At 33.6% G+C, this 12,937-nt stretch overlaps 1 protein-coding gene across 1 annotated transcript; it reads left to right on the forward strand.

The window, feature by feature from the left end:
- The first annotated feature begins 7,057 nt into the window (after positions 1–7,057).
- LOC132634930 (probable LRR receptor-like serine/threonine-protein kinase At1g63430) lies at positions 7,058–12,412 on the forward strand. Its single transcript, XM_060351112.1, has 13 exons — positions 7,058–7,758; positions 8,083–8,221; positions 8,632–8,703; positions 8,786–8,929; positions 9,027–9,176; positions 9,388–9,504; positions 9,679–9,743; positions 9,842–10,093; positions 10,300–10,505; positions 10,589–10,721; positions 10,807–10,964; positions 11,581–11,796; positions 11,883–12,412. Exons 1-13 carry the CDS (start codon positions 7,674–7,676, stop codon positions 12,126–12,128), a joined length of 1,983 nt encoding a protein of 660 aa, XP_060207095.1. The 5' UTR covers positions 7,058–7,673; the 3' UTR covers positions 12,129–12,412.
- Positions 12,413–12,937: the final 525 nt, after the last annotated feature.

Genomic DNA, 12,937 nt, shown 5'->3' on the forward strand with positions numbered 1-12,937 from the left:
ACTTGTTATGATAAAGGGAGAAGTGTATAAATCTTTGTTTTTGGGTCACTATTTAAGATGTAGTCGAAATTAAAGTTCTTTGCAAATATACCATTTTAGAACAACTTCAGACATATGAGACTGAAATTTTTAAAAAACGTGTTTGAAGTTTGCAAAATTTAGACAATTTTTTGCCTGAAGTGTGGGCTTTTGAAGGCCAAACTTGACTTGCCAAGGCCAACTTCAAACACTTTTTGGCTGAAGTTGTAACTTTGGCAAGGCCAAACTTTGGACATTTTTGCATAAAGTTCAGGCGTTGTGTAAAGTTCAGACATATATATGGCTGAACTTCAGACATTTTGCCCATGAAGTTCAAGCACATATATGGGTGAACTTTAGACATTTCGGCATGAAGTTCATGTGAACAGATTTTGCTTATAAATAATAACTTGTTCTTTGAATTTAAAAAATCAACACTCAAATCTACTCGCAAATGAGTTCAAAATGAATTTAATATCACCCTTTGAAGTTTGAAGCATAGTACCATTTTTTTAGTATTGAATATTAAGTGGTGTTGAATGTGTTAGCAAGTGTTGATTTGGTTTGTCCTATATTTATTGTGGTTGGGCGTGGGTATTAACATCTTTGAACCATGTCTTTTTCATAATGCTGAACTTAAATTTTTATTCATAAATATTTATCCATTACAGTAGTACATGAGAAACATTCGCATACTTCTTAAGCCTCCAAGTGATGACTACAATCACGACGACATTCTGGGCACGTCATGTTCTTAGTCATCCATTTGAGTAGGCAGTCATGGTGATACACATGACTGCATGGGAGGACTAGTACGTACTTAGTTTCTTAGTCAAACAAATGTGGCACGTACCGTCCGTGAGGTTAATTCCCTCTTGTACCGAGTACTGTACCCGAGGAAATAACTTCACTACGTGCCTAATTGGTTTCATGGAGGCATTCAGTCTAATCCTATGGCGTGCCTCCAACGTTTTATTACAATTATAATAAATAAAAGTACAACTAACAACACCCCTCCCCCCGCGCCCACCCCCAATAATAATAAAATTTCTATTTGGCTTTACAATTATATCACGCCAGTCTTCATCTTTTGCGCCAACACAACCAATGTAGCAGCATAGAAGTACCAAAATCTATGGGGAAAAAAAAAACAAATTTTAGACTTTATATTATCATATCTAATTACCAGTTTTCTAACATTTTTCTCTTATGTTAGAGGCCTCAGTGGCCTCCAACTCCAACCCCACAAAAAGTGGCATTGCTATTTCAAACAAAAATCAATTTGTGAATTTAAGAAAATCAATTTGTAGAAACAAGGCAATTTTTTTCTGAAAGCTTGTTATACTAAGTGACGAATGCCCAGAAAAAAGGGCAATGAGAAAATGGAAGAATTGAGATCTCGAATATTTCAAAACAATGTGAAAAGTGTAATGAAATTATTTCTTTCTTGAGATTTTCAACTAGTATGAGTGTGTTTGTAGCTAAACAATGTGAATGTATAAAGATCACTTGCTGCATCTAAAAATTTTACTGACATGGTCTGCACCCGTGAGTTACGAGACGCACGTGTGACGCAAGGGACCGTGCAACAAATTTGAGCTCCAAAATGGAGTGAATATACAATGGGCTTCATCTTTTGTAGGCGAGAGACATGACGATCAATTGAGTTTAGCCACTACAAGGCCCACTGGAGGATCAAACCCATGGTATATACGGAAATTCTTCCGGAACGAAAATTGGAGTTCCACAGCAATTAGAAGAATCAGAGATAATAGATATCTAAATATTTTGTCTTGGTAGATATATCATATTTCTAAGAAATGATACTACATTTGCAATATAAGCGCACACAAAAAAATCACAAATTTTCTCTTTAATTTTTTATGTCAATTCATGACAAGAGAAAAAGTACCCGAGAATTTGAACTTTGACTTTTCAAACTTCAAACCTTTAGTATGAAGTTATGTTTTGATAGAACCTAAATTCTGACTTGAAGCAAGAAGTTCGGTCTGAAAGTTGTCAAAATTGGCTAAACTTGAAAAAATATTAAACTTTAAATATGTTTCAAATAAGGTGCTACAAGTGGTACTTTGTACAATGTCTACTTTCATACAAGCTAAGTTGAGCATGGTCCAAATTAATCCATTAATAATATATATCTCACACCCAAACCATGATAACTTAAGGGATAAAATTGACGAATTAGCCACTTTCAATCTAAAAAATAGTCAAAGTAATGACTTTTAAAATTTCACGAATTAAATTTCAGAATAGTATTATGAAATTTTAAACTCTCTAATAGAGGTTTCAATTTCAAAATTCAGAAGTAGCTAACTCGAGCTGTTACTACGTATTAAGTTAGGGAGGTTGAACATGTCACACTATTATGGGTCACATTTGTTACTCCTAGCCATAAACAATACGATAAACTAAACTCTTTTCTTTGTAAAAAATTACACATGCTAATTAATTAGTACTACTAAATTACTAGCCACGTACGCACTTCCCTTATCTAATTGCTTTCTATCTCTTCTTCATCAGTATCTTGCATTTTAATTTACTTTAAATATGAAAGGGATAGTATAGCGAATGTTGCCATTTTCAAATGGTCACTAGTGTAAAACTAATCATTAAGATTCTTTAATTATTTGGCCATTAGACGAGAATAAAAAGATAAACTAAAACAAAAAAGGTCTGTTCGATAATTAATCTATGCATTTGACGCGCTTTTATTTGAGTTTATGGAGTTATAATGTCCCGTGGGTCACATGAGACTTAACAAAAACAGGTCATTATTTTTAATACGGAAAAGGGCCAAAATTACCCCTGAACTTTGAAAAATAGTTTATTCATACCCTTCGTTATACTTTAGGGCCAATTATACCCTTACAGTTATACTATGGGGTCAATTATACCCTTCTGTCTAACTGTTGCCACGTGGCATCATCCCAGCCCTTCAAAATTATTTTACCCTCAAATAATTTTTTACTCACTAAAATAACTCAATCCGACCCGAAATTTTTTTTTCTGGAAAAATTATCCGTATTATTTTTGGTGAAAAAAAAAATTCGGGTCGGATTGAGTTATTTTAGTGAGTAAAAAATTATTTGAGGGTAAAATAATTTTGAAGGGCTGGGATGATGCCACGTGGCAACAGTTAGACAGAAGGGTATAATTAACCCCATAGTATAACTGTAAGGGTATAATTGGCCCTAAAGTATAACGAAGGTTATGAATAAACTATTTTTCAAAGTTCAGGGGTAATTTTGGCCCTTTTCCGTTTTTAATAACCACATCTTGCATGAAATTGGAACATATTTTGTAATATTAAATCACTTTAATGTAATAATATCACTGTTAAAAAGGAGACAATATGGTAGTGGGATTTTGAATCTCTTGCCTACTGTTTTTCTTTTTCTCTCTCTTTTATTTTTGTTGGCCCATATTTTAGTATTTTTTTACCAAAAAGATGATTTTTTATAATTAATATTTTTTTGGAAAGTCAGCTAGCACATGATTCAAAACTCAGTGAATAATATTGGACCGTCCTTCTACCTTTCTCCCTGTAGGACACCAAATTTTACTTGGTTATAGAGTTTGAACTCATCACATGCATCAAACTCGCAAGTTATCATGCCTGCACTCTTACTATTTTGAACCAAAATCGGGCCAAAAGATGAATTTGGATTTTGTGAATGATTTTAGCTCACTAGAGAAAAAAATAAGAAAAAATTATAGGGAAAAAATACTAATACAATTGACGTTTCTTTTAACTTTAATTATGAAGCAGAAGCGGAAAAAAAGAAAAAAAAAACCTCTCTTGTAGGGAAACAAAAAGCCTTTTGAAATATCAACTTGTGTCTCGTGTTTAATATAATAAAAAAGCAATTATATATCTATCACTAAACATATTGATTACAAAACCAACATGGCTCCTTTAGTTTTTATTTCGTTTTTTGAATGTGGTCACCAACATATCATCCCATAAACAAGTTGAAGAAGGTATTCCCATTTTTATTTTTATTTTTTTGTGTAAATATAGTAGTAAATTTAAGATGGTATCCTTTCCTTGTAACGTATTGCTTGGAAGCACTGTCATTGAGGCCCTTCATGTTTAAACTATCTCCTTGTCTTTTCTGTCACGGCTACGATATTTAATTTGAACATCATTTCACATGTATTAAAAATTATAAACAGGGCTGACCTTTATCCGGTAAGAAGCAGTAATACAAAGTAATCTTTTTATTTGAAGAGTAAATGAAAATAGAGTAAATAAAAAAGTAAATGAAAATAGAGTAAATAAAAATAATCTCCTGTCTTTTCTTTTAAATTATTGAGTATTGGAGCAGGTAAGTCGATGTTGGCTTTTTGACTACTTTATTGACATTTGGTAAACCCGTAGTCATAGCAAAAAAAGTCCTAGCTATGAAAAAAAAAGTTTAAAAAAAAAAGTGGGAAAAGTTTGAATATCAGTGACAATTAAAACAGACAGATATTTGAAAATTCAACAATTTTTGATTTTTCATTTAAAAAATGTACACATTTAAGCTTTCTATCGTGCATAATAATAATTGCCTGAAAGTTAGCATGGCATTATTGATGATTTTAAAAATTTGAACCTTCATTAATAGCTCATTTTACTCTCTGGCATACATGAATTTTAACGTAACATAATTGTCGTTACAAATTTATAATTGATTAATATATCATACCTTTATCACTTTTTATTTATTGTACAATAAAAAGTACTTATAAACCACAGGCTACTCTTAACAATTGTATAATGTCATCGAGGATTTTAAAATGTAGAAGGAAAAATTTATATTTTGTTTAAAATTTGTCTAAACGATTCTCAAAAACATGTCCGATGCAACTCAAATAATTGTTTCAGAAAAATAATAATATATTTATTTAATGCACTGAAAGATAGAAACATAAACCGTGCAAGTCTCTGCTTCTAGTGATTGATTAAGCGTGTGTTGGTTCTAACATGCGCTGAGAATGAGGCACATGATTACTTCCTCAAGATTCGAAGACCCTTCATCATAACTCTTACACTTGATTTTCCTTTTTTACCCCTTACTTAAAAAAAGAAAAAGACAAAAAAACCCCACCCCCTCCCCCGATCCATGTTTTGATATCCGTCTTGAGCCTCGACAAATCTCAATTCTTGCTAGAAAGCCCCTTTTTGAGGTAAATGTACTCTATCAAAAATGATTCCACCCCAGAGTTAGAACTCAAATTTTTTAATAGACGATGGAGGAATACTTAGCTTTACTAAAATAACCTTTGACGATGATGATAATATTAATAAGTATGCATTAATTTCACAGGCAATTAGTGTATATTTATAAATACTGAATTTCAAGTGAACTATTTAACTAATTGGTGAAAGTATAGTTCAAATAAAATATTAATTTCAATTAATGAATTCTTAGCTTTCATCAATTTTTTTTGACAAATAAAATTCATGTTTAAACGCAATTAAATACTCTTACATGTGATTCTTCTCACAAATCTTAAAATTCTAAGACCATTTTTTTCAATCAAACTTCAAATACTCTTTTTACTTGAACTTTCAATTAAGATATGTCCAAGCACCTACTTAATTTAACTCTAAGTTTTACCAATCTAACACATACCCCTCCCCTTAAACTTAAAATATCACATAAACTACAACATTTTTTCGCATCCACTAACGAATTTACCTTTCAATATGACTATACAAATTATTCCTTTGTGTATTAGCTTGATTCTTTTCCTTTTTCTTTCTATTTACTAATGAAAACTAATACTGTAATTCATATATTCTAATATTAATGTCTTTTGTTTACTCTAACAAAGCTTTATGTAATTACTACTTCCAAATCATCTCTTGGGTTTTCTTTCTTTCATAACTTCATTAATGACGTTTCCAAGAACATCAACTTTTTGTACATTTAATACATTTTCGTCTCACCAAAACTATTCAAAGAAGAGAAAATCCTCGAGTAATTAAACTCAGAAACAAGACCTAAATTAAGATCAGGAATTAGTTAGTGAGTACTATTATTATGGCAACTCAATAGAGTAAATCAATAAAAAACAAAAGGTCAAAAAGGATAAAGACATATAGGGGTAAATATGTAAGTGAAAAAAAAAAAAAAAAAAGAGGTTGTCGCTATCGCATGGAATGGGAAGACTTTGATTTACCTAATTTACTTTTTTCCCAAAACAGTGATTAGCTGTTCCCCAATAAAATGATTAGCAATAAGAAAGAATTTTAAGACACTAACAAAAGCAAAAATAATGCATTAGTTGCATATATAAATAGTTTTGTATGTAAAGAAAAAATATTATTGCTCCTTAAAAAAAAAAATTAAAATTAAAGATCAAAGAATGATCCCATGTTAACACTTGTTCTTCTCCATCAATACAACATTTTCATAATTGATTATTCTCAAACTCCTAACATGTTTAAGATTCACATGAAGTAAATCACATGAAGTAAATTTTAAAAGACATGAACCATTTATCAAACTATTATTACAAATTCAGAATTTCAACTATCCTTTTAGTAATAACTTGGTAAGTACTCATTTATTTCTTAATTAAAGGTTTTAGATACGAACTTTTGATATAATTGCTTTGGTTAAGGAGCGCTTTATTTTCAACGTATTTCCTGACGTCATGTTGGATTTAGTCGGGGCCTAATACGGGTACCAGACATTAGGTACATAATCCCCTTTATTAGAGAGCGCTTTTACCTAATGTGAAATTTTTTAACTCATCTAAATTTAATCGTGCTCTAATGTAAATAACGGATACCGAGTCGAAAATTGAAAAAAAATAATACAAGACGATTGTATTTGTTGAGGAGCGCTTTATTTTCAATATTACGCGTGATATTGGATATAGTCAGACCTTAATACATGTATCGGACACCACACCAGATATGCAGTCGTCATTATTAGAAAGTGGTTTTACCTACACAAATCTAAGTTTAATTGAGTTCCAATTCGGATATCATACACCGTGAAAAATAATGTAATGCTACAAGACAATTGTATTAACTAGAAAAAATTCAAAGTTCATCCATCAGAGCCACGCTTGTAAAGGCCCACACTTCCTTCCTTTAGTCCGCCGCTCCTTCTAACACTACTCTATTATCTGCTTCTCCATTTGTCTCTTTGATTATTTTTTTCTTCAAAATTTAACCATTTCTTTCCCAAAATTCTTCTTCTTTAGTTCATAAAATTGTCTCTTTTTCTATCACCAAACCTCTCTTTGAACCCAAGTTTATATACTAAGTTGGTAACACTTTATAGCAGGAGTAGTTTCCTGTCAAGGGGTTGTTAGATTCTTGGATTCACTCTTAAGCTTTGTTCTCTCTCTCTCTCTCTTTTTTTTTTTTGAGTAGTTTTAGCTGGAAAAAGACAACTTTATCTTCTTCTTTTTTTACTTTCTTTTTCCAGCTTTTCTTTGTTTGTTTTCATCTGTTTATTAAATCCACCGTCTTGGGTCTTTTCCTATTTTTCTCTTTCAGTGTTGTTGATTCTTGAAGTTCTTGGAAACTGTTTTCTTTAGATGGGTTCTTTTAGTTCTGGATTTTTGTAGAAACTTAGTGTGTTCTTTGAGTGTTTCTTGAAGTGAAGAATTATTGGGAAAAAAAAAAGATGAGAACTTGTGCTTTATTATTACAAGTTATAGTTACTGTTGGGTTATTTCTTGTGATCTGTGATGCTTTTCCATCAAATGAAGGTATGTAGTTATGCACTATCAATTCAAGCTTTAGATCTTGATGTAGTTACTGTTTCAAAGTTTAAAATTTAGTCCGTTAATTGATTATTTAGTGTTATAATATAAGGTGTTATGTAATGTTGTTTAAGAAAGATCTTGAAGTTTATGCTCTCTATACTTTCAAGGAAGCTATATATGTAATATCAATTCAAGCTTAGATCTTGATGTAGTTACTGTTTTGAAGTGTCAAATTTAGTTATTTAATTGATTATTTAGTGTTATAATGGAGTGTGTTAATGTAATGTTGTTTAGGAAAGATCTTGAGTTTTCTTGTTTTGTATACAGTTCATGCTCTCAATACCTTCAAGGAATCTATATATGAAGACCCTCTACTGGTTTTGTCAAATTGGAATGCTTTAGATTCAGATCCTTGTGATTGGGCTGGAATCTTTTGTTCTATGGCTCAAGACCATGTCATAAAAATGTGAGTTTTTTCTTCAATTATTGAGTTTTCTCAACTAAATTGCAATCTAGGGTGTGTTTGGTATGAAGGATAATGTTTTCTTGGAAAATAAGTGTGTTTCATACTTATTTTCTAGTGTTTGGTAAGTAAGCAAAAAAATATCATTCCAAGAGCATTCATATGTAATCTAGTAAAACACTATTCCGGGGGGGGGGGGGGGGGGGGGGAGGGGAATGAACGTGGCACTTCACTTATGGAACTTGTTTTATCCACTTTAATTGGGGAAGTCATTTTCCTAATTTTTAAGGAACTTGTTTTCATAGTGAAATGTTTTTCAAATCCATACCAAACACACGCCTAGTGGATCTTTGATGGACTCAAGTTTGGTGCAAATGAGCCTCTAATTCGTTTCCACTGCCTCGTGTTGACAGTAACATTTCCGGCGCTTCGTTGAAGGGATTTCTTTCACCGAACTTGCATCTACTCTCCTCTTTGCAAGAACTGTAAGTTGTAAGAATTACATAGTTCTGGTTGTTCTTTTAAGTGTTTTTATAAAAACTTATGTTATACATTGGCAATATGCAGAATTTTGCATGGCAATGTACTGATTGGTACAATTCCTAAGGAGATTGGCTTGTTGAAAAACCTGAAGTTCTTGGATTTGGGTGCTAACCAGCTAACAGGACCGATTCCTCCCGAACTTGGCAATTTGTCAAACATTATGAAAATGTTAGTCTAACTCGAATTTTATAGGTTTATTTGAACTTGGCTGTATCTATCTTCGTTGAAGTTCCCTTAATTTTCTAGCTTGCATGTATCTCTGCAGAAACCTACAATCTAATGGATTAACGGGGAAATTGCCTGCTGAGCTTGGTAATTTGAAATACCTTGAGGAACTTAGGTTGGACAGGAACAAACTTCAAGGAATATTGCCTGCTAATAATGGATCAGATTTTACATCCGGTGTACATGGAATGTGAGTGGATTAACTACATTTTGTTCTTCTTTCGTTTTTCTTTTGAATTTTCGGTTATGTGGGTGAGGAGTAATACACAATTCTCTGTTTATCTACAAGATATTGTTGTTTGTCCTTAGAGCATTTTCCGTCTACACCCTTATGTCGATCGCATGTATCTTTATTTAACAATTGGTTTTTTCTTTTTCTTTTTTCTGTTGTTTCTATTTAGGTATGCCTCTGGTGTCAGCCCTACAGGTTTTTGTCGCTCATCCCAGCTTAAAGTTGCTGATTTCTCATTCAACTTTCTTATTGGAAGCATACCGAAGTGTTTGGGTTACCTTCCAAAGTCCGTTCTTATTTCTGCGCCATAATTCTTGTTTTACCTTATCTTCCTGAATGCCTCTTATTTCAAGGAAATTGTCTCCAGAGCAAATATCCAAAGCAGCACTCTGATGCTCTGTAGCTGTTGTTTCAATTGCCTTTTCCGTTTCTGAATGCCTGTTATTTTGTGTTGCCATAGATCTAGCTTTCAAGGAAATTGCCTTCAGCACAAAAATCCGAAACAGCGCTCCACTGCTCTATGTGGTAAGTAATGCTACTCGAGCTTATTTTCTTAACAGTTACACTCAAATATATTTTTATTATAATAAGACTGAACTGGTTGTTTTGACATCGCATTATAGGTGGCACTCCACCTCCCACTAGCCATGCATCAACAATGAATAATAAGCACCACCAGCCTGTTGAAGAACCGAGACATCAGGCTTCTTCCAAGCCCACTTGGCTTTTGGCTTTAGAAGTGGTAACAGGAGTTATGGTGGGTTCTCTCTTCATCGTGGGTCTTGTGACTGGCCTTCAGAAATTTAAGAACAAACCCTCCATCATACCTTGGAAGAAATCAGGAAGCGAGAAAGATCATATGACAATTTATGTAGGTTAGTACTATCATGCACCTGAACTTTGGTACTTCCTACTTTCAAAAGTATCTCTGGTCAAGGCAATGTGACGATTCTGCGTATTGCCTTGATTCTTTCTCAAATCGGACTTATACTTCTGAAGCATTCAGCCAATTCTTCATTTTTTATCATAAAGAAAGAAAAAAAAATATTCGTTTGTATTTACTGCTGATGTTTCTTTGTAGATACTGGTATGCTGAAAGATGTCGTAAGATACAGCAGACAAGAACTTGAGGTAGCTTGTGAAGATTTCAGCAACATCATTGGATCCTCACCAGATAGTGTAGTTTACAAAGGAACCATGAAAGGTGGACCTGAAATAGCTGTAATATCTCTTTGTGTCAAAGAAGAGCATTGGACAGCCTATCTCGAGCTTTATTTTCAGAAAGAGGCGAGACTCTGTTTTTCTTCATGATGCATGACTCACTTTTGCATCTTAAGTTCCATGTTCTAACTTCTGTTAATTTACCTTAGGTGGCAGAATTGGCCAGAATAAATCATGAGAACGCTGGGAAACTTCTAGGCTACTGCAGAGAGAGTAGTCCTTTTACGAGGATGTTGGTGTTTGAGTATGCATCTAATGGGACATTATATGAACACCTTCATTGTGAGTAAAGTGATGAATTAGTTTTCGCTTGCACTTTAGTATATGTTTTCGAGGCGAATTCCTAACTCTTTGAATTTTTCCATAGATGGAGAAGGATGCCAACTATCTTGGACACGCCGGATGAAAATAGTTATTGGCATCGCTAAGGGACTGACATACTTCCATTCAGAACTTGACCCTCCGTTTACTATATCAGAACTGAATTCAAATTCTGTATATCTCACAGAAGATTTTTCTCCCAAGGTAAACGAAAGACCTTTATCTATCATTGACATATGAAACTCTGGTAATCATCTGTTCGTTTTACGGTTTTACCTCTTAGCTATTGCTGAGTACCTAATGCACGCTTCCTTCCATTTTTGTTCCCCTTAAGTTTGTATACCCATTATGCTCTTAAGCAGTGCAGTCACAAAAATCAGTGTTTGGTCCTAAGGAGCTGTTTGGCCATGAGAAACAACAACACCACCAACGTATTTGAAATAAAATCCCACAAGTCAGGTCTGGGGAGGGTAGAGTGTACGCAGACCTTACCCCTACCTTGGGAGGTAGAGGCTGTTTACGATAGACCCTCAGCTCATAATAAAGCAATAAAAAAGCAGGACACAAAATCAGTGTTTTATAAAATTTCGAAATCCACCTTGGAGTTGGATTCCAAATTTGGAGAAGTGCTCCAAACCTGTTTCCCAACTCCATCTGCATAAATTCCAAATAAAGTGTTCTCTTCTCTCCTTTGCAAAGAGTATAACCAAACACAACTTTACATCTTCAACTCCAACTTCATAAATTTCAAATAAAGTGTAAAATATTTGGAATCTCTGGCCAATCGCCTACTTCTCAAAGTTGATTTAATTTGGTGCAGCTTGTTGATTTTGAAAGTTGGAAGTCGATAATTTCCAGATCAGAAAAGAACTCGGGTGCTATCAGTACTGAAGGAGCAATATGTGTCCTTCCAAATACTCTAGAGAGCCGCCATCTCGACGTCCAGGGTAACATTTATGCATTTGGAGTACTGCTACTGGAAATAATCAGTGGGAGACCTCCATATTGTAAAGACAAAGGGTGCTTAGTAGATTGGGTAAGCATTTATATTCAAGTAAAAAGTTTCTGAAATGTGATAGAAGAACGCTTTGGCAGGACCTGAATTCGGCCTTTTATGTGCAGGCTAAGGAATTTCTTGAAGTGCCAGAGGTACTATCGTACGTTGTGGATCCCGAGTTGAAACATTTTAAAGAGGAAGACCTCAAAGTGATTTGTGAGGTGATCAACCTTTGCATCCACCCGAGTACGAGTAAGAGGACTTCCATGAAGGACTTGTGTGCTATCTTGGAGAGCAATATTGACACTTCGATCACTGCTGAGCTCAAGGCATCGTCTTTGGCGTGGGCTGAGCTTGCACTTTCATCCTAACTGACAGAAGGCTAACAGTATATAAATATATATATCGGAAATATGTAATTGTCTACCACTTTCACCTCTTTTTTTTGACCTCTCGATTTCGTTCACAATGTTCTAGAGTGATGGTTGAGTTCATGTAAATTTTGAGTCTGTAGGGAAAAAATAGAATTGAAGAGATGCTACTGTTGATTCTTTGTAAGATGTAAACTGGTTCTTTACCAAATGAATGAGTGTTCATAGTGAATGAAAGGCATGGTGGCTAGATTTTACTAATCTACATCCATGCCAAAGCTTTACTTCTTGAGCTTTCTGTACTGTTGAACAGTAAGTTCATTCTAGTGTTTAAAATACACTACTAGTTATATTTTGAGCTTTGATCCAAAAATAATGAACCATCTTTCACACTAAAAAATGTAATTGGAATTTCAAGATTACCGTTCTTTTGTCACTATTTAGATTTTGTTCCTAGCCCTTGGAAAAATTACCCCTCCGGATGAAGTTAGACTTGAGTCTAATGTTTGCTTCTAAAAGGTATGTAAATTGCAAGAGAGAAAAAAAAAAAAACCATTTACACAAGAAAAAACTTAGTAAATATCATCACTAACAGTAATTAATTAACACCATGTCTTGACCTCACCAGATCCTCCATAAAATACAATATGCTGAAACTTTTCATGTTCTCCATATCTCCAATGCGGTGAATCTATAACATCATATAACATAGCATCATCAACTCGTGCGATCGTTTTTTCTGTATTTATCGTCTCATCTTTAACATTTACACATCCAAGTCTCCTACAATAAGCATCATATCCAGGATT

The sequence above is a fragment of the Lycium barbarum genome, chromosome 4 (genome assembly GCF_019175385.1).
Source record: "Lycium barbarum isolate Lr01 chromosome 4, ASM1917538v2, whole genome shotgun sequence".
NCBI classification, from domain to species: domain Eukaryota; kingdom Viridiplantae; phylum Streptophyta; class Magnoliopsida; order Solanales; family Solanaceae; genus Lycium; species Lycium barbarum.